General features: G+C 41.2%; 1 protein-coding gene across 7 annotated transcripts in view; it reads left to right on the top strand.

Annotated features, from left to right (window-relative positions):
- metro (membrane palmitoylated protein 7-like protein metro) overlaps window positions 1–23056 on the top strand; it is an 86024-nt gene that overhangs the window by 33197 nt on the left and 29771 nt on the right. For 6 of the 7 annotated variants that reach the window (XM_070083884.1, XM_070083882.1, XM_070083885.1 and 3 more), the window contains 4 exons: window positions 4329–4525; window positions 17698–17813; window positions 19286–19540; window positions 22123–22325. In XM_070083884.1, the coding sequence (XP_069939985.1) occupies window positions 4329–4525; window positions 17698–17813; window positions 19286–19540; window positions 22123–22325 (771 nt within the window). The remainder of the gene's footprint in view (window positions 1–4328; window positions 4526–17697; window positions 17814–19285; window positions 19541–22122; window positions 22326–23056) is intronic. The other variant, XM_070083881.1, reaches the window with a different exon arrangement.

The raw sequence follows: 23056 nt of genomic DNA, 5'->3' as shown, positions 1-23056 counted from the left end.
TACCAGTTTCCCTGAATCCCTTCACACTCCAACAGCTCCTCAGGTCCCAAAACCATTTGTCCCCATTCACTCCTATCTAACATGCTCATACATGCTTGCTGGAAGTCCAAACCCCTTGCCCACAAAACCTCCTTTACCCCCTCCCTCCAACCTTTTCGAGGATGACCCCTACCCCACCTTCCTTTCCCTACAGATTTATACGCTCTCCAAGTCATTCTACTTTGATCCATTCTCTGTAAATGACCAAACCACCTCAGCAACCCCTTTTCAGCCCTCTGACTAATACTTTTAGTAACTCCACACCTTCTCCTAATTTCCACACTCCAAATTCTCTGCATAATATTTACACCACACATTGTTCTTAGACAGGACATATCCACTGCCTCCAGCTGCCTCCTCACTGCATCATTTGCAACCCAAGCTTCACACCCATGTAAGAGTCTTGGTACCACTATACTTTCATACATTACCTTCTTTGCCTCCATGGATAACATTTTTTGTCTCCACAGATACTTCAATGCACCACTCACCTTTTTTTCCTTCATCAGTTCAATGGTTAACCTCATCTTTCATAAACCCATCCGCTGACAAGTCAACTCCCAAATACAGTGGACCCCCGCCTTACGATATTAATCCGTTCCTGAGAGCTCATCATAAGCCGAAATTATCATTAGCCAAATTAATTTTCCCCATAAGAAATAATGGAAATCAAATTAATCTGTTCCTGACACCCCAAAGTATGAAAAATTTTTTTTTTACCACATGAAATGTTAATTTTAATACACACAAACTGAAGAAAACATGCACAATTACTACTCTACCAAGAATAGAATACACGACACTTACCTTTATTGAAGATCTGGTGATGAGTGATAGGATGGGAGGAGGGGAGAGTGTGGAAGTTATTGTTTAGAAGGGGAATCCCCTTCCATTAGGACTTGAGGTAGCAAGTCCTTTTCCGGGGTTACTTCCCTTCTTCTTTTAATGCCACTAGGACCAGCTTGAAAGTCACTGGATCTCTGTTGCACAGCAAATCTGTCCATAGAGCTCTGTACCTCCTGTTCCTTTAAGACCTTCCTAAAATGGGCCGTAACATTGTCATTGTACAGGTTGCCAACACGGCTTGCAGTAGCTGTGTCGGTGATTTTCATCCGTAAAGGTTTGCAGTTCAACCCACTTTGCACACATTTCCTTAATCTCTTTTTTCAGTTTCATACTAATTCTCGCTCTTTTTACCACAGGAATGGCACTAGAAGCTTTCTTGAGGTCCATGGTGACTTATTTCGCAGTTACAAGCACTAAAAACACTGAGATAATGTGAAATGTACCGAATGTATGCGTATATGCGACCACACTGGCTGGCTTGTAAACACTGGCGCTGAGGCCACACGTGGGACATGTCCTGGATGAATCACGTAAGGCGAGTTTTTTATCGTGAGGCGAGGCAAAATTTTTGCATTCAAATGCTTCGTATGGTGGATTTAATGTAATGCGATGCGTTCATAAGGCGGGTGTCTACTGGGAATCTATATTAAGGAAACGTTTTGCCACACAGTGGCTTCATCAGTCCAGTACAAAGTAGAAATGGGTTAGGAGAGGAGGAGTTTGAGGTAATCAGTCCCTTAGACTGGAATCGATGTGTTCAGTCCATCACTCTTTTAGAAAGTGCAGCATATGGCTGGAGAAGTTGTTTATATACTGTAGTCAGGTGAGTTGAAGCAGGATGAGGCAGGATCATAGTGGAACCATCCACTAATTTAAGTAGGTCTTCGTCCGAAGGTTGGACAAGTATTGAAGAATTTCTTGTATCAAGATCCCATGATGTTGCAGTGTCTGACACGTGATAAATGGTTTAGAAAACCGGCAAGTTGAAGATTGAGACACTTATGCAACATATGGGAATCTTCATTAAGGAAACATTTCACCACACAGTGGCTTCATCAGTCTAATACAAAGTAGAAATGGGTTAGGAGAGGAGGAGTTTGAGGTAATCAGTCCCTCAGCCTGGAATCGATGTGTTCAGTCCATCACTCTTGTAGAAAGTGCAGCATATGGCTGGAGAAGTTGCTTATATACTGTAGTCAGGTGAGTCGAAGCAGGATGAGGCAGGATCATAGTGGAACCAAACATTAATCTAAGTAGGTCTTCGTCCTACACACCCTAACCTGAGCTTCACTATCCTCATAAAAACTACAGCATTTAATGACTTACTACTTATTCCATACACTTGCAACATCTGCCACATCGCATCCCTATCCACTCTATCATTTGCCTTTTCTAAATCCATAAATGCAATGAAAACTTCCCTACCTTTATCTAAATACTGTTCACATATATGCTTCAATGTAAACACTTGATCTACACATCCCCTACCCACTCTAAAGTCAAATATATATTAGTGTTAATGCTTCATGTTTGAACCTATCAACTCCGACAAAGGAGACACGAGTGTGTATGTGTACTCGGCAGTATGCCGGGCTTCCTGGCATACTCAGTAAACTTACTCCCCTATAATTTTTAGTCTCTTTTGACACACGTCATCTTTGAACAAACAAGCCGTATCCCACCGAGGGAGGGTGCCCCCCCCCCAAAAAAAAAGAAAGTTTCTCTTTTGAAATTTAGTAATTTATACAGTAGAAGGGGTTACTAGCCCCTTGCTCGCGGCATTTTAGTCGCCTCTTACAGCACGCATGGATTACGGAGGAAAAATTCTGTTCCACTTCCCCATGGAGATAAGAGGAAATGAACAAGAACTAGAAAGAAAATAGAAGAAAACCCAGAAGGGTGTGTATATACAGTATATGCTTGTACATGTATGTGTAGTGTGACCTAAGTGTAAGTAGAAGTAGCAAGACGTACCTGAAACCTTGCATGTTCATGAGACAAAAATGGACACCAGCAATCCTACCATCAGGTAAAACAATTACAGGCTTTTGTTTTACACTCACTTGGCAGGACGGTAGTACCTCCCTGGGCGGTTGCTGTCTACCAACCTACTACCTAGTTTTGACATGTGTACAGTATATAATTTAGATACATACAGTGGACCCCCGCATAACGATGGCATCACATAGCGATTTTTCCGCATACCGATTACTTTTATCGCAAAATTTTTGCCGCGCATACCGATTAAAAACCCGCTTACCGATTTTCGTCCGAGACGCGTCCAATGTGCCCTCAGCCAGCCTCACATGTGCCGGCCGTCCCATTGTTTACCAGCCAGCCTCCACGGTAACATCCAAGCATACACTCGGAATATTTCGTATTATTACAGTGTTTTCGGTGCTGTTTCTGGAAAATAAGTGACCATGGGCCCCAAGAAAGCTTCTAGTGCCAACCCTGTGGTAAAAAGGGTGAGAATTAGTATGGAAATTAAGAAAGATTTTGAAGGGTTTGGGGCTAACCCTGAGAAGCCTATGCCAGTTGTGGAATCCATTGTGCCTACTTCAAAGATTAAGGAAATGTGTGCACAGTGGGTTGAACTGCAAACCTTTATAGATGAAAATCACCCTGACACAGCTGTTGCAAGCCGTGCTGGTGACTATTTCAATGACAATGTTGTGGCCCATTTTAGACAAATCGTAAAGGAACGGGAGGTACAGAGCTCTATGGACAGATTTGTTGTGCGACAGAGGTCCAGTGACTCTCAAGCTGGTCCTAGTGGCATTAAAAGAAGAAGGGAAGTAACCCCGGAAAAGGACTTGCTACCTCAAGTCGTAATGGAAGGGGATTCCCCTTCTAAACAGTAAGAAGATAATGCTCTCCCCTCCTCCCATCCCATCAATCATCACCAGATCTTCAATAAAAGTAAGTGTCATGTAATTGTGCATGCCTTTTTCAGTTTGTGTGTATTAAAATTAACATTTCATGTGGTAAAAAAAATTTTTTTTCATACTTTTGGGCGTCTTGCACGGATTAATTTTATTTCCATTATTTCTTATGGGGAAAATTCATTCGCATAACGATTATTTCACATAACAATTATCCCTCTTGCACGGATTAAAATCGTTAACCGGGGGTCCACTGTATTTATATTTCCATGTGGAAAATGGAGAAGAATCCTTCCTCCATAAGCCATGAATGTCGTAAGAGGCAACTAGAATACCAAGAGCAAAGGGCTAGTAACTCCTTCTCTTGTATGAATTGCTAAATTTAAAAAGAAAAACTTTGGTTTTTGTTTTTAGGTCACCCTGCCCCAGTGGAAGACGGCCGTTACGTTAAAAAAAGTTATTATTTATAATCACAGGTTACTGTAGATGTACATGTATTACTTTCACAGACGAGGCACAGTATAATATTTATATTCACAAGGTATATTGTCTTTACAGATGCAAGCAGAGGGAACTATTACATTTAAACTCCTTCCTGCTGGTAGTTCAGCTCATTTACGGGAGAGCAAAGTACGCGTGCGTGCCTACTTTGACTACGATCCTAAAGAGGATAAACACATTCCCTGTAAGGAGGCTGGACTGGCATTCAAGAAACACGATATTCTTCACATTGTTACGCAAGACGATCCTTATTGGTAAATAATGTAACTTTTATTGTATTTGAAAGGGATAAAAAGTGATTTGATTATTTGATAAAAAAAAATTCTGACATTGCAGTAGCTTCTTTTACCATGGCAGACATCTTTAAACCAAATTAGAGTATCCCAAAGAAGGAAACACATTGTAATAATACAGCCTCTTCTCACTTAAACGAATTCATCACTAAGTGAGGAGCATACTAGAAATGGTAGTGGGTTTGTGTCAACCATCTTTGATTTTGTTTTAATGTCACCTTTGCACCATTTATAATATTTCTGGTATATTTTTAAATATTTATAAAGTAGTGTACTGTATATTGAAATAAACAGAATAGAGGAAATCAGCTCTAATATACGTTAAGTATAAATACTGGTCAGAGAGCCAGTTGTAAGTCCGAGGTGCCGTAAACTAGTACGTTGCTAAGTGAGGAGAGGCTGTAATAATAATCTATTTCTACAAGTACGTGTATAAGCTATACAGGCCTAGCTGGATAGCTTGTATATAGAAAACCCCTGGTTATGCAGAGTATTTCAGGCAAATTAGGTCAGTTTTGTCTCAGGATGCAACCCATACCAATTGATTAACATCCAGGTAACTATTTTGCTGATAGGTGAACATGGATAGCAGGTGTCTTCAGGAAACACGTCCTAATGTTTCCACCCGTATCAGGGATCAACCCCTAGACCTCGGTGTGTGTGAACCGAGTTTGCTATGGGACATTAACCATCATTTATTCAATTGTTGTCTTGTCAGATGTGTGCACACATCGATATACAGATGACCCTCCAGTTTAATAACACTGGTCTGCATGATTTTTTTAATTGACTCTATGGTATCTTTTTTTGTTATGTATATTGAAAATAGTGATTCATTGTGTTTTTTATTCATCTCTACTACATTAGGTTGTCAAGTTATATGGAAACGTTACTTTTCTCTCTTCATATAACATAAGTAAATGAGAAAGTGGTGTATTACCAATTAAAATGCTTACCTTATATTGACTTAAATGTTAAATCTAATATTTTTTCTTTATTTTTAGATTATTAATATGTCTAGAGACTGCACAAATTCACCAGACACATTTTGCTGTGTGCGGGCAATTCACCCCTTCAGATTCCTGGAGCAACATTGCTCCTTTTATTGAAGCACTGCTACTGTGCTTATTTTGGCTGCAAACTTGGAGACTAGGACAAACCGTTTGCTCCACACAAAGCTTGCAAGAGTTGCATCAGTAAATTCCAAATGTGGTCAGTTGGAAAACTTAAATGTGTGCCCTTTGGAGACTCAGTGGATGGGAGCAGATGAACCACCATGATGACTGCTACTTTTGTATGACTAAAGTATCTGGACTCAACAAGAAGACTAATGACTGCATAATATACTCAGATATTCCTTCAGCAATAAGGCCTGTTCCACACTGAAGATATTCCTGTACCTGTGCCACCTGAGACATGGCAAATTTCATCAGAGTCTGATGCCAATGATTCTTAGGAGATGGAAGTAGGCTATGAACCACCAACAAATGACGATCCCAAACCCTTTAACCAAGTTGAGCTTAATGACTTGGTGAGAGACCTTAATCTTCCAAAAGAAAGTGCACAGTTACTTGGCTTTAGACTGAAGGAACACAGGCTTCTAGCTCCTGGAACAACATTCGCTTGGTACCGTCATCGTGAAGCGGAATTCACTCAGTTCTTTGACAGAAGAATCTTTAGTTTTCTGTTCAAATATTTCTGGCCTTATTGAACACACAGGGATGTTATACAAAGCAGAAGAATGGAGACTCTACATTCATACTTCTAAAAGAAGTTTGAAGGCTGTACTTCTCTACAATGGCAACACAGCTGCATCTGTGCCAATTGAGCACGGTGTCCAAATGTCAGAAACTTAGGCATATATGAAGACACTAATATCTGCCATCAAGTACCAGAATCATAACTTTCTAATTTGTGGCGATTTAAAAGTTATTACTCTCCTACTAGGTCTTCAAGGCGGATACACCAAGTGTCCCTGTTTTCTGTGTCTTTGGGATAGTAGGGCAGACAGCCAGCACTATGAGCCCGGAAATCACAACGTGAAAACTGTGCCACTAGTTGACCCCAAGAAAATTCTGCTGCCACCAATCCACATCAAATTAGGGCTTAGGAAAAATTTTGTGAAGGCCTTGAACAAGAATGGAACTTTCAAATACCTGGAGTCAAAGGCAAGCTAAAGGCAGGAATCTTTGTTGGCCCTCAGATTCAGGAATTGATGAAGGACAAGCATTTTGATGAAGCATTAGCAGGTGTCGAGATGAATGCCTAGTTTTCATTCAAGCAGATTGTCCACAACTTTCTGGGAAACAGGAGCTCCCCCGAATATGAAACAATGATCCAAGACCTGATTTCAAGTTTCGAACAACTTGAGTCTAGAATGAGTGTGAATAGGCACTTTTTGTACTCAAATCTTGACTATTTTCCCAACAATTGTTGGAACTACAGTGAGGAACTAGGAGAGCAGTTCCATCAGGATATTTGCACCATGGAAATTTGATACCAGAGCAAATGGAATGTCAGCATGATGGTGGATTTCTGCTTGTCATTGAAACGTAATGTTCTCGATGCACAGCACAAGCAAAAATAAATCTGTCCTCCTTCCTTTGATTCAGTATGTCGGCTAACCATTAGGAGCATATTTTTTAATAAAATCACTCAATTTGATTCATGTCGATTTGGTCTTACAGGCATGTGTAATGTCACCATGGTTGTTTAATATATTTATAGATGGGGTTGTAAAAGAAGTAAATGCTAGGGTGTTCGGGAGAGGGATGGGATTAAATTATGGGGAATTAAATACAAAATAGGAATTGACACAGTTGCTTTTTGCTGATGATACTGTACTTATGGGAAATTCTAAAGAAAAATTGCAAAGGTTAGTGGATGAGTTTGGGAGTGTGTGTAAAGGTAGAAAGTTGAAAGTAAACATAGAAAAAAGTAAGGTGATGAGGGTATCAAATGATTTAGATAAAGAAAAATTGGATATCATATTGGGGGGGGCACGGCAGGCTGCCGTGCCCACCGAGAGGCCTAGCTACAGAGGGCAGCACCTTAGTGCCGTGAAATATGAACTAAGCTGGCAGACAGCATGGGCTGTCTGTGCAGACAGTACAGGCTGTCTACATGCGCTCGGCCACCTACCGCGCGTCGTCCCGACGAGACAATACTGGTGGTAAAGGAAACTCGGTCTCTCGTAGGCACAGGGCACAGAACACAAATGCCGGGAGCAATGGGCTAGTAACCCCTTCTCCTGTAGACATTTACTAAAAAAGAGAAGAAGAAAAACTTCATAAAACTGGGATGCTTGAATGTGCGTGGATGTAGTGCGGATGACAAGAAACAGATGAGTGCTGATGTTATGAATGAAAAGAAGTTGGATGTCCTGGCCCTAAGCGAAACAAAGCTGAAGGGGGTAGGGGAGTTTCGGTGGGGGGAAATAAATGGGATTAAATCTGGAGTATCTGAGAGAGTTAGAGCAAAGGAAGGGGTAGCAGTAATGTTGAAGGATCAGTTATGGAAGGAGAAAAGAGAATATGAATGTGTAAATTCAAGAATTATGTGGATTAAAGTAAAGGTTGGATGCGAAAAGTGGGTCATAATAAGCGTGTATGCACCTGGAGAAGAGAGGAATGTAGAGGAGAGAGAGAGATTTTGGGAGATGTTAAGTGAATGTATAGGAGCCTTTGAACCAAGTGAGAGAGTCATTGTGGTAGGGGATCTGAATGCTAAAGTAGGAGAAACTTTTAGAGAGGGTGTGGTAGGTAAGTTTGGGGTGCCAGGTGTAAATGATAATGGGAGCCCTTTGATTGAACTTTGTATAGAAAGGGGTTTAGTTATAGGTAATACATATTTTAAGAAAAAGAGGATAAATAAGTATACAAGATATGATGTAGGGCGAAATGACGTAGTTTGTTGGATTATGTATTGGTAGATAAAAGACTGTCGAGTAGACTTCAGGATGTACATGTTTATAGAGGGGCCACAGATATATCAGATCACTTTCTAGTTGTAGCTACACTGAGAGTAAAAGGTAGATGGAATACAAGGAGAATAGAAGCATCAGGGAAGAGAGAGGTGAAGGTTTATAAACTAAAAGAGGAGGCAGTTAGGGTAAGATATAAACAGCTATTGGAGGATAGAAGGGCTAATGAGAGCATAGGAAATGGGGTCAAAGAGGTATGGGGTAGGTTTAAAAATGTAGTGTTAGAGTGTTCAGCAGAAGTTTGTGGTTACAGGAAAGTGGGTGCGGGAGGGAAGAGGAGCGATTGGTGGAATGATGATGTAAAGAGAGTAGTAAGGGAGAAAAAGTTAGCATATGAGAAGTTTTTACAAAGTAGAAGTGATGCAAGGAGGGAAGAGTATATGGAGAAAAAGAGAGAGGTTAAGAGAGTGGTGAAGCAATGTAAAAAAAGAGCAAATGAGAGAGTGGGTGAGATGTTATCAACAAATTTTGTTGAAAATAAGAAAAAGTTTTGGAGTTAGATTAACAAGTTAAGGAAGCCTAGAGAACAAATGGATTTGTCAGTTAAAAATAGGAGAGGAGAGTTATTAAATGGAGAGTTAGAGGTATTGGGAAGATGGAGGGAATATTTTAAGGAATTGTTAAATGTTGATGAAGATAGGGAAGCTGTGATTTCGTGTATAGGGCAAGGAGGAATAACATCTTGTAGGAGTGAGGAAGAGCCAGTTGTGAGTGTGGGGGAAGTTCGTGAGGCAGTAGGTAAAATGAAATAGGGTAAGTCAGCCGGGATTGATGGGATAAAGATAGAAATGTTAAAAGCAGGTGGGGATATAGTTTTGGAGTGGTTGGTGCAATTATTTAATAAATGTATGGAAGAGGGTAAGGTACCTAGGAATTGGCAGAGAGCATGCATAGTTCCTTTGTATAAAGGCAAAGGGGACAAAAGAGAGTGCAAAAATTATAGGGGGATAAGTCTGTTGAGTATACCTGGTAAAGTGTATGGTAGAGTTATTATTGAAAGAATTAAGAGTAAGACGGAGAATAGGATAGCAGATGAACAAGGAGGCTTTAGGAAAGGTAGGGGGTGTGTGGACCAGGTGTTTACAGTGAAACATATAAGTGAACAGTATTTAGATAAGGCTAAAGAGGTCTTTGTGGCATTTATGGATTTGGAAAAGGCGTATGACAGGGTGGATAGGGGGGCAATGTGGCAGATGTTGCAAGTGTATGGTGTAGGAGGTAGGTTACTGAAAGCAGTGAAGAGTTTTTACGAGGATAGTGAGGCTCAAGTTAGAGTATGTAGGAAAGAGGGAAATTATTTCCCAGTAAAAGTAGGCCTTAGACAAGGATGTGTGATGTCACCGTGGTTGTTTAATATATTTATAGATGGAGTTGTAAGAGAAGTAAATGCAAGGGTCTTGGCAAGAGGTGTGGAGTTAAAAGATAAAGAATCACACATAAAGTGGGAGTTGTCACAGTTGCTCTTTGCTGATGACACTGTGCTCTTGGGAGATTCTGAAGAGAAGTTGCAGAGATTGGTGGATGAATTTGGTAGGGTGTGCAAAAGAAGTAAATTAAAAGTGAATACAGGAAAGAGTAAGGTTATGAGGATAAAAAGATTAGGTGATGAAAGATTGGATATCAGATTGGAGGGAGAGAGTATGGAGGAGGTGAATGTATTCAGATATTTGGGAGTGGATGTGTCAGCGGATAGGTCTATGAAAGATGAGGTGAATCATAGAATTGATGAGGGGAAAAGGGTGAGTGGTGCACTTAGGAGTCTGTGGAGACAAAGGAGGCAAAGAGGGGAATGTATGAGAGTATAGTTTTACCAACGCTCTTATATGGGTGTGAAGCACGGGTGATGAATGTTGCAGCTAGGAGAAGGCTGGAGGCAGTGGATATGTCATGTCTGAGGGCAATGTGTGGTGTGAATATAATGCAGAGAATTCGTAGTTTGGAAGTTAGGAGGTGTGGGATTACCAAAACTGTTGTCCAGAGGGCTGAGGAAGGGTTGTTGAGGTGGTTCGGACATGTAGAGAGAATGGAACGAAACAGAGTGACTTCAAGAGTGTATCAGTCTGTAGTGGAAGGAAGGCGGGGTAGGGGTCGGCCTAGGAAAGGTTGGAGGGAGGGGGTAAAGGAGGTTTTGTGTGCGAGGGGCTTGGACTTCCAGCAGGCATGCGTGAGCGTGTTTGATAGGAGTGAATGGAGACAAATGGTTTTTAATACTTGACGTGCTGTTGGAGTGTGAGCAAAGTAACATTTATGAAGGCATTCAGGGAAACCGGCAGGCCGGACTTGAGTCCTGGAGATGGGAAGTACAGTGCCTGCACTCTGAAGGAGGGGTGTTAATGTTGCAGTTTAAAAACTGTAGTGTAAAGCACCCTTCTGGCAAGACAGTGATGGAGTGAATGATGGTGAAAGTTTTTCTTTTTTGGGCCACCCTGCCTTGGTGGGAATCGGCCAGTGTGATAATAAAAAAAAAAAAATACATATGAACATGGAAAAAAAAGTTCCTACAGGGAGGGAAGAAAAAAACATGTGGAGTGTGCTAAACATCGTGGTCATAGGCAGTGAACGTCAAAGGGCATCACTGTACGCCTTCCTGCGTCTGGACAGATACTGCAACACAGGAGACATCGCTGCGGCTGAGCTGTGACGTAACATGGTACGGTCTCCTCTGGAACAGTGAAGCAGACATCGTAGGAGTCTCTGCAGGTTTCACTCAACTTGTGGCTCGACATGCTGGTGCCCTCGAGTGAGGCGTCGACAAAAGTCGGCAACTGGGCAGGACTTCTGGCAAGCGACTCAGGAGGACACTTCTCGACTGGTACTGTCGCTGGGTTGTCACTGCCGGCGAGCGTGGAGCGAATTGTGGAGCGAGTTGTGGCAGAGACGACTGTGCGAAACATCTGGGAGTCGTAACATCATACACCAGACTGCAGTGAGAGAGCTAGCAGTCAAAGTAACATCATCTTTGTGCAGGCTGCTCACTGAAGCTTGTGACACGAGGCTGACACAGCGCCTGCCGACAGGGCTAACTGCGGCTTGACGAGTGTCATTCTCTCGGCAGTTGGAGTTATAGCAGAGGTTAGTCTAAGCATCCCCAGACTTGTTTCTCTACATATAACTGCATTCTGAAGGTTTGGAGGTGAAGTGAAACAAATCTCAATGGGAATCGTAGCAGGTATGATTTTGCAGAACATCACGAGCGACGAGCATAAGAACTTTCTGTACCAATGGGGCTCATACGCTCAGGGCTGACTGATAGCTGTCAAATGCACTGGTCACATCGGGTGACTTAGCACAGTGGTGCTACTCAGGTCTGGCCGCAGACCTCACTGGACACACGGAAACTTTACACACCCGTGGTACATGTGGTACAACATGGCTTAAACTTGCAAATGATGCTTTTCTGTGCACAAAACTAACACTAAGACATATACTAAAATGTGAGAACACTGACTGAGAGGAATTAATTAACACACGACATATATCTTCTCTCAATCTTCTCGACAATACTGAAATAATTACTGAACACTCGATGGTGACATCATGTGATGTCAGGCGTGATGTCGCAAGGTGACATCAGCAGCACTGTGACGTTAGCAGACATCTCGAGGTGACGTCAGGCAGACATCGTGACGTCATGAAGTCGGGCAGCATTGTCAGTGACGTCAATGTGATGAGGGCAGCAGACCACAGCATGTGGCCTGGGACATCTGGTAACTCACGTGGCCTGTAGATCCACGTGACATTGCCCACACCCACGTGGCGTCGTGATCCACGTGGTGTCGTGATCTACGTGACTTGCTGATATACATAGCTTCGAGTGGCCTCGGGCATTCGGATACACAGCTCTGGCAATGAATTCACATGGAAAACAGCAGAAAACACAGCAGAGGGAGTGGGCAGTGGTGAGTGTATGGTAGACTGGTGAGCGTGAGTAGGGCGAGCATGGGCAAGGTGAGGAACGGCCACTTCCTCCTCCTCCTCCCCCACCCACAAACATGTGGAGAAGCTCACACTGGACGCAGAAATAACTACAAACTTACCTCTGGCTTGCTGAAACAGCTGTGCTGAGCTGAACAACAACAGCAGAACATACAAGTGACGCTGAACACGTGACTTGAGAAACAGCGTGGGACGCTGTAGCATAGGGTCACTGGGATGCCACTTACAATTCTCGGAGAAATTCGGCAAATTTCGGCTGGATCCTGCTTGTACCTGTGTCTGGATGCTCAGACATGCAGACACGACATCAGGATAACTCGTTGAGAGACGGATGCTTGTTGTGTAGGGGGATGAAGTGAACAACTTCATTCCTTCCTTCCTCTCTCCGGGCAAACACACTGCTGCGACCACCGCTTCCCACCATTTATAATGCGTTTGTTTGGCGTTCTGGTAGCGGGGAGTAAATGATAAACTTCTTCGCAGGCTTCCTACTTTATTGTTAAGTCGTGGTGGGTACACAGGCTTGTGTGTTGTGCCCATGGCCCGGGCAGGGCCATCCTACGAGAGGAGCTAGGAGTAGGCCTTGTGTCTTGCTGCCAGGCTGCTGTGAGAGTGAGAGTGTGGGACCAGCTTCCCACAGACCTGGACAGGCCCAGAGGGCAGCACCTTAGTGCCGCGAAATATGAACTAAGCTGGCAGACAGCATGGGCTGTCTGTGCAGACAGTACAGGCTGTTTACAGAAGTGAATGTTTTCAGATACTTGGGAGTTGACATGTCGGCGGATGGATTTATGAAGGATGAGGTTAATCGTAGAATTGATGAGGGAAAAAAGGTGAGTAGTGTGTTGAGGTATATGTGGAGACAAAAACGTTATTTATGGAGGCAAAGAAAGGAATGTATGAAAGTATAGTAGTACCAACACTCTTATATGGGTGTGAAGCTTGGGTTGTGAATGCAGCAGTGAGGAGGCAGTTGGAGGCAGTGGAGATGTCCTGTGTGATGTGAATATTATGCAGAAAATTCAGAGTGTGGAAATTAAGAGAAGGTGTGGGGTTAATAAAAGTATTAGTCAGAGGGCTGAAGAGGGGTTGTTGAGGTGGTTTGGTCATTTAGAGAGAATGGATCAAAGTTGAATGACATGGAGAGCGTATAAATCTGCAGGGGAAGGAAGGCGGGGTAGGGGTCGTCCTCGAAAAAGTTGGAAGGAAGGGTTAAGGGAGGTTTTGGGGGTGAGGGGCTTGGACTTCCAGCAGGCGTGCATGAGTGTGTTCAATGGGAGTGAATGGAGACGAATAGTATTTGGGACCTGACGATCTGTTGGAGTGTGAGCAGGGTAATATTTAGTGAAGGGATTCAGGGAAACTGGTTATTTTTATATACAGTGGACCCCCGGTTAACGATTTTAATCCGTGCAAGAGGGGTAATTGTTATGCGAAATAATCGTTATGTGAATGAATTTTCCCCATAAGAAATAATGGAAATAAAATTAATCCGTGCAAGACACCCAAAAGTATGAAAAAAAAATTTTTTTACCACATGAAATGTTAATTTTAATACACACAAACTGAAAAAGGCATGCACACTTACATGACACTTACTTTTATTGAAGATCTGGTGATGATTGATGGGATGGGAGGAGGGGAGAGTGTCGAACTTATTGTTTAGAAGGGGAATCCCCTTCCATTAGGACTTGAGGTAGCAAGTCCTTTTCCGGGGTTACTTCCCTTCTTCTTTTAATGCCACTAGGACCAGCTTGAGAGTCACTGGACCTCTGTCGCACAACAAATCTGTCCATAGAGCTCTGTACCTCCCGTTCCTTTACGATTTGTCTAAAATGGGCCACAACATTGTCATTGAAATAGTCACCAGCACGGCTTGCAACAGCTGTGTCAGGGTGATTTTCATCCATAAAGGTTTGCAGTTCAACCCACTGTGCACACATTTCCTTAATTTTTGAAGTAGGCACAATGGATTCCACAACTGGCATAGGCTTCTCAGGGTTAGCCCCAAACCCTTCAAAATCTTTCTTAATTTCCATACTAATTCTCACCCTTTTTACCACAGGGTTGGCACTAGAAGCTTTCTTGGGGCCCATGGTCACTTATTTTCCAGAAACAGCACCGAAAACACTGTAATAATACGAAATATTCCGAGTGTATGCTTGGATGTTACCGCGGAGGCTGGCTGGTAAACAATGGCACGGGCGGCACATGTGAGGCTGGCTGAGGGCGCACATTGGACGCGTCTCGGACGAAAATCGGTGAGCGGGTTTTTAATCGGTATGCGCGGCAAAAATTTTGCGATTAAAGTAAGCGGTATGCGGAATAATCGCTATGTGATGCCATCGTTATGCGGGGGTCCACTGTAGTTGGACTTGAGTCCTGGAAATGGGAAGTACAATGCCTGCACTCTAAAGGAGGGGTTCGGGATATTAGCAGTTTGGAGGGATATGCCGTGTATCTTTATACGTATATGTTTCTAAACTGTTGTGTTCTGAGCACCTCTGCAAAAACAGTGATTATGTGTGAGTGAGGTGAAAGTGTTGAATGATGATGAAAGTATTTTCTTTTTGGGGATTTTCTTTCTTTTTGGGTCACCCTGCCTCGGTGGGAGACGGCCGACTTGTTAAAAAAAAAAATGTTCTTAAAATTAACAGAATGTGCTTTTCCATGATTACTTGCCTAATTTTAATAAATTAACAATTTATTAAAAATTCACATTTTTTATTATCATTATTTTGTATTTTATTCAAATCTTTATGTGATAGAGTAAAATGGTTTACATATTTACAATCAGCAGCCCAAGAATATGTAAGATTGCAACAATGAATAAAAATAAAAATTAAAAATATTCCAAATGCAGACCAGTGTAATTTCGGATTGGTGCTGTGTAAACATGGGACAGTGGAGTGAGGTAGAAGAAAAAGATTATATAAATAGAAATGGGCAACTGGATATTGGGAAAATGGAGGGAATATTTTGAAAAGCTGTTAAATGTTGATGAAGAGAGGGAGGCACATTTCTGCATTGGCCAGAGAGGTAGAGCATCTGTTAGGAGTGAGGAAGAGCCAGCTGTGAGTTTGGGGAAAGTGTGTGAGGCAGTGGATAAAATGAAAGGGGGTAAAGCCTTTTGGGATTGATGGGATCAAGGCAGAAATCTCGAAAGCAGGTGGGAATGTAGTTTTGGAGTGGTTGGTACTTTTGTTCAATGAATGTATTGCTGTGTTGCTGTAAATTCAACATTGTAATCTTTATAGAGAATAAACTTTGAATTTGAAAGAGGGGAAGGTATCTGTGATTGGCAGAGAGTATGCATAGTTCCTTTGTGTAATGGGAAGGGGGATAAAAGATAGTGTAAAAAGTTATAGGGGAACAAGCCTGTTGAATATATCAGATAAAGTGTATCGTAGAGTAATTATTGAAAGAATTAAGGCTAAGATGGAGAGCAGGATAACAGATGAACAAGGAGACTTTAGTAAGGGTAGGGGGTGTGTAGACCATGTGTTTACATTGAAGCATATGAATGAACCATATTTAGATAAAGGTAAGGAAGTTTGTGTTGCTTTTATGGATTTATAAAAGGCATATGATAGGGTGGATAGGGAAGCAGTGTGGCAGATGTTGTTGAGGTTAGTGGGGTTCAGGTTAGGGTATGTAGGAGAGAGGGAGATTATTTTCCAATAAAAGTAGGCCTTAGACAGAGATGTGTGATGGTCTTAAGTCCTGGAGGTGGGAAGTACAGTACCTGCACTTTGAAGGAGGGGTGGAGATATCTGCAGTTTGGAGGGGCATCCAAACTGTAGTATTGGTGTACCTCTGGCAAAACAGTGGTAGTGTGAGCTACGGTTAAAGCGTTTTTTTCATTTCTGGGTCGCTCTACCTTGGTGGGAGACAGCCGGTGTATTAAAAAAGAAATGGGATATTGGAGGGATTATACCAGTACTGTAGATGTTAGTACTTTAGTATTATATTTTGTAAGAATAAAAGAAAACAGGGTAGGAAGTGATGAAAAGAAAACATGAATGGTGAGCAAGCTTTTATGATAGTGATTCTTTCTGTGTAGAACTTTATCAAGTCATCAGAATGCCTTTGAATATAGGCTGTGAAGTCATGTAGTTTGGGCTGCCTCCATCCTTTTTTGGAGAATGATGACCAGAATAAAAGTTATTACTTATTTTTTTTTTTGGCATAGGATAACTTAACCCTTTCAGGGTTTCCGACGTACCACTAGTATGGCTTACGCACCAGGGTTATTGACGTACTAGTACGCCTAAATTCTAGCGCCTTCAAATCTAGTGAGAGAAAGCTGGTAGGCCTACATATGAAAGAATGGGTCTATGTGGTCAGTGTGCACAGTATTAAAAAAATCCTACAGCACACAGTGCATAATGAGAAAAAAAAAAAACTGACTGTGTTTTTTTGTTTAAAACAGCGAATTTGCAGTGTATTTTCATATGGTATTTATGGTTGTATTTAAGGTTTCCTGGTCTCAATTTATAGAATGGAAGACTTATTACAGAAATTGAGATTATTTTGATTGGTTTCATAATGAAAAGTACCTTGAAATTGAGCTCAAAGTAGCAGAAATGTTCGATTTTTACCAAAGTTCAAAAGTAAACAAATCATGCCAAGCGTCCAATACACGTCAACTGGTGAGGCTAATATTCTTTCACAAGTGCGCTGATATTATTTATACCATTTCTACACCATTTCTACACTAATGCAGTAGTCTGCATAACAGTAAATCTTCTATTTTTTGTGAGAATAAAAACTCAAAGTGGAAAGCAAAAGAGATGTAAGAGGGGCCTGAGGACGTGACTAATGAACAGAGAAAATGTTATTTTAGTGCCAGGAATGTCTTATCTTGTTTATTCTGGACTCTATTTAGAAATTGGCATCTTCTGAAATTTGTGTGAAATTGGGAAAATTGCCAATTTCTGAGTACTTTATTGGATAGTTGAAATCGATAAATGGGTGGTTTCTTGTGTACTCATTCAATAGAAAAAATGGAGTTCTAGTGAAATAGATATGATTTTTGTCGACTAGTACACTGGAATTGGCCGAAAATAGGGCTCAAAGTGGGCAATATCGTCGATGCGTAAACAAAACGTCTAATTTTGAAAACATTTATTAGTAATTTTTGTTTTTTTTATGATCTGGGATAATTGTTGGTGCCTTAAAATAGTCATTGTTATTATTACTACATTACTTACAGGTGGCAAGCTCGAAGGGAAGGCGATCGCAACATGCGTGCTGGTTTGATTCCTTCTCGGCAACTCCAAGAGAGACGGATCTTGTCACACAGACAAGAGCAGACAGCTAATGGACAAAGTGAGTGTGATGATTTTCATTGATTCATAAAAGTAAAATATAAGACTGGAATATTAGTTATTGAAAAATAGCAGGTACTTGTGACTAGGACCTCATACAGTCGAACCCCGAAATTCATAAGAATTGCGCTGAATGCGCTGAATATGGTTTATTTTGTGTCAGAGGCCATATCTCTGTATGTTGCTTCAATCTGATTAATATCTGCATTCATGAAAAATGTTTAGAAAGAAGGGAGAGTTGGGCATAAAAAAGTCATTCACTGTATACATAGTGAATAAAATCCAGTGGTTGGTTTTCAGTGTAAGGGTTGTGTCCCAAGTCACCCCCCTCCCACCACAAAAAAAAGGGGGTACAACAAAAGACTAAAAAAGGGAGAATATTTACCAGAAGCTTTTCTGTACAAACCAGGAATAGGTGAAGCACGCGAATTTTGAGGTTCGATTGAGCTTTCCATTGTATAAGCTAGTCTGTTTATATAATCCCTTGATTGAACTTGGAACCTCAGTTTCTGTTGCTCAACGGATTTTGGTTGACTCTTTTTCCCAAATTTGGAATTTTTGGTCTCGAGTGCATTTATCGTCTCATAATATTAAGTATCATTTACAGTCCAGGCAGTCTGCTAAGAAGAAAAAGCGCCTTCTGAGGTAAGAAAAATCTTGGTTATAATAACTTATGTAGGCTCAAGTTTTTTCTCACTCACCTCTTTAATGCTCTTGTGTTTGCATATTTTTTTTTTTATTTATTTATTTATTTTTTTTTTTTTTTGAAGCTGAGGTTCCTTGACTATGAAGGGAAGTCAGATGGAGAGGAATTATTGTATTTTGCACCTATGTAGTTCATTAGAATTTACTTGGCCTCTCAAAATTTAGAGGTTCAAACTTGATTTTGAACCCCCCTAACCTAACAGATATCAATCATTGGCTGTGCTTGCTAAGAATAATGAAAATGCCTCACCAATTTGAGAATTGGTTTTCCTTAGCCAATTGGACACTGAAGCCTATTTGATTTGCCAGAACACCCTTTCACTTTTAGTACAGTACTGTCTATAATTTTTTTTATATAGTTTAACTCTTTGTATATTTCTTACTTGTACATTTTGCTTCTTTCATATATCAGTCTTAATTATACATATTAATTTTATATTGCTAACTCAGGGTTACTACATATTATTTGTAACCCAGCTGACTTATATATAGTGTAAAAAGTATTCACTATGTACGTCAGTATCTGTTGCTTAACTTGTAATGCTTGAAGGTGTGGTAGCTACAGTAATTACCAGTTTTACCTGGTTTTTACATGATCTATGTGCCATTTTGCTTTTAAATGCACCAAAATATATAATTCAAGCACTAGGTACTTTAATCTCTCTGGGTAATGACTCTCAGTGTTTTGGTGGATCTTTATAGTAATTTTATAGGCAAGTGTTCATGGGAAGTCTAGCGCCATGCCTACAAGAATTGACGGAATTTTAGTTGCAGGGAATATTATTCCCAAGTCGCCCAGCTGCAAGCCTTCGCCCAAGGTTAAGAAGATCATTTATGATGCTTCGGAGAGTGAAGATTTTGATCGGGAAGAGGTAGCTACATATGAAGAAGTGGCTCGTCTGTATCCTCGACCTGGTCTTCCTCGGCCAATTGTCTTGATTGGTCCACCAGGAGTTGGGAGGAATGAGTTAAAGCGAAGATTAATGTCCATTGATGTAGATAAATTCCGGACACCCATTCCTAGTAAGTGTTTTCGTTTTTAGCAGTAGCAACTTTATGCGTTTAATTTTTTCAGGGCATTGGGAATTATTGGCATCCATTGATTTTAGAAGTACGTACTTTTATTACACAGGGTTTCCAAGGGATTTTTATCCAGAAAACTGAAGCTGCTTTTGCCCCTCCTCCTCAGATCGAGCATGAATTGAATTTCGCCACATGGAATATGAATTATGGAATGCAAATTGTATTCTGCTTCATGTATGTGTGTCTGTATACACTTGATTTAGTTATGATAATACTGAATAACAAAAAAAGGCACGATACCGTGACTGGAACGATACACAAATAAGTACTACTATTACCACTACTACTACTGCCACCACTACCACCACTACCACTACCACTTCCTGCCTATATACATATACCCTTCCTGCTCTACTTCTTGTTAGTGTGACTTTGTAAGTGGCCCAAGTTGGACCGAAATGTCGTCGTAAGTTCCTCTCTTCTATGTACGGGTTATTTGTGTATGATAATACTGACTTGGAGGGTGTATAAATCTGTAGTGGAGGGATAGGGGGTCATCCTAGAAAAGGATAGAGGTAAAAGAGGTTTGTGTGCAAAGGGCTTGGACATACAGCAGACATGTGTGAGCATGTTAGATAGAAGTAAATGGAGATGAATAGTTTTTGGGACTTGACAAGCTGTTTTAGTGTGAGCAGTATAACATCTTGTGAAGGGATTCAGGAAAACTGGTTAGCTAGACTTGAGTCCTGAAGGTGGGAAGTACAATGCCTACACTTTAAATGATGGGTTTGGGATATTGGCTATTTGGAGTGACATCTGAACTGTCATATCTGGACACATCTTCAAAGACAGTGATATGTGAATGATAGTGAAACTGTTTCTTTCTTTTGGATCAACCTGCCTCGGTGTGAGACGGGCTGTGTATTAAAAAAAAAAATACTGACAAGTTGTAGATAAAGGCGTATGCAGTTCAGCACATTTATTAAAGGAAACAATAATTACTATGTTATATGTTTACAGTGAAACATATAAGTGAACAGTATTTAGATAAGGCTAAAGAGGTCTTTGTGGCATTTATGGATTTGGAAAAGGCGTATGACAGGGTGGATAGGGGGGCAATGTGGCAGATGTTGCAAGTGTATGGTGTAGGAGGTAGGTTACTGAAAGCAGTGAAGAGTTTTTACGAGGATAGTGAGGCTCAAGTTAGAGTATGTAGGAAAGAGGGAAATTTTTTCCCAGTAAAAGTAGGCCTTAGACAAGGATGTGTGATGTCACCGTGGTTGTTTAATATATTTATAGATGGGGTTGTAAGAGAAGTAAATGCGAGGGTCTTGGCAAGAGGCGTGGAGTTAAAAGATAAAGAATCACACACAAAGTGGGAGTTGTCACAGCTGCTCTTTGCTGATGACACTGTGCTCTTGGGAGATTCTGAAGAGAAGTTGCAGAGATTGGTGGATGAATTTGGTAGGGTGTGCAAAAGAAGAAAATTAAAGGTGAATACGGGAAAGAGTAAGGTTATGAGGATAACAAAAAGATTAGGTGATGAAAGATTGGATATCAGATTGGAGGGAGAGAGTATGGAGGAGGTGAACGTATTCAGATATTTGGGAGTGGACGTGTCAGCGGATGGGTCTATGAAAGATGAGGTGAATCATAGAATTGATGAGGGAAAAAGAGTGAGTGGTGCACTTAGGAGTCTGTGGAGACAAAGAACTTTGTCCTTGGAGGCAAAGAGGGGAATGTATGAGAGTATAGTTTTACCAATGCTCTTATATGGGTGTGAAGCGTGGGTGATGAATGTTGCAGCGAGGAGAAGGCTGGAGGCAGTGGAGATGTCATGTCTGAGGGCAATGTGTGGTGTGAATATAATGCAGAGAATTCGTAGTTTGGAAGTTAGGAGGAGGTGCGGGATTACCAAAACTGTTGTCCAGAGGGCTGAGGAAGGGTTGTTGAGGTGGTTCGGACATGTAGAGAGAATGGAGCGAAACAGAATGACTTACAGAGTGTATCAGTCTGTAGTGGAAGGAAGGTGGGGTAGGGGTCGGCCTAGGAAAGGTTGGAGGGAGGGGGTAAAGGAGGTTTTGTGTGCGAGGGGCTTGGACTTCCAGCAGGCATGCATGAGCGTGTTTGATAGGAGTGAATGGAGACAAATGGTTTTTAATACTTGACATGCTGTTGGAGTGTGAGCAAAGTAACATTTATGAAGGGATTCAGGGAAACCGGCAGGCTGGACTTGAGTCCTGGAGATGGGAAGTACAGTGCCTGCACTCTGAAAGAGGGGTGTTAATGTTGCAGTTTAAAAACTGTAGTGTAAAGCACCCTTCTGGCAAGACAGTGATGGAGTGAATGATGGTGAAAGTTTTTCTTTTTCGGGCCACCCTGCCTTGGTGGGAATTGGCCAGTGTGATAATAAAATAAAAAATAATTACTAGCGGCTCTTCAGTCCTTAATTAATACCCTGAACTATGTATAAGTGCCTTTATCCACATGCAGTTGATTTAATAATGTAAACTGTAATCACAAAATGAATTTAGTTATTTTTTTTTTTATCCCCCATGAACTTAACCATTATAATTCTTCAGTGACATCTCGACCAGCACGACCAGGCGAGGTAAATAACCGAGACTACCAGTTTGTGACCCGAGAGGAACTGGAGGAAGAGGCTAGTGCTGGTACACTAGTTGAACATGGAGAGTTCAAGGGTCACTTATATGGCACCTCATCTGTCACCCTCAAATCTCTTATTAATGCTGGCTATGTAGTGCTGGTTACACCACACTATCAGGTGAGATATATGCACTGTCATTATTATATGCTCATAGCTCATTATAATAACTGTGTAGAGCTTCATAACTGTAATTGTTTTACTCAGTGGTAGGATTGCTAGTATCTGTCTCATAAACCTGCAAGATAACAGGTACATCTTGCTACTTTTACTTGCGCTTAGGTCACACTACAAATGCATGTACACATAAATGTATACACACCCCTCTGGTTTTTCTATTCTTAATAGATTTTGTTCTTTTTTTTATTTCCCTTCATATCTAAGGGGAAGTGGGAAAGAATTCTTTTCTCTTAAGCCATACGCGTCGCAAGAGGCGACAATGCCTGCACTTTAAGGAGAGGTTTGGGATATTGGCTGTTTGGAGTGACATCTAAACTGTCATATCTGAGTGCCTCTTCAAAGACAGTGGTTGTGTGACGTGATGAAAGTGTTTCTTTTATTGGGTCATCCGGCCTCGGTGGGAGATGGCCAATATGTTGGAAAAAAAGTGTTATAGATTTGGGAACATTTTTTTTTTTTTTTTTTTTTTTCAACAAGTCGGCCGTCTCCCACCGAGGCAGGGTGACCCAAAAAAAAGAAAGAAAATCCCCAAAAAGAAAATACTTTCATCATCATTTAACACTTTCACCACACTCGCACATTATCACTGTTTTTGCAGAGGTGCTCAGAATACAACAGTCTAGAAGCATACACATATAAAGATACACAACATATCCCTCCAAACTGCCAAT

The sequence above is a fragment of the Cherax quadricarinatus genome, chromosome 11 (genome assembly GCF_038502225.1).
Source record: "Cherax quadricarinatus isolate ZL_2023a chromosome 11, ASM3850222v1, whole genome shotgun sequence".
NCBI lineage: Eukaryota > Metazoa > Arthropoda > Malacostraca > Decapoda > Parastacidae > Cherax > Cherax quadricarinatus.
Note: the sequence above shows the minus strand (reverse complement) of the source record. Positions and strands in the feature narration are given on the sequence as shown.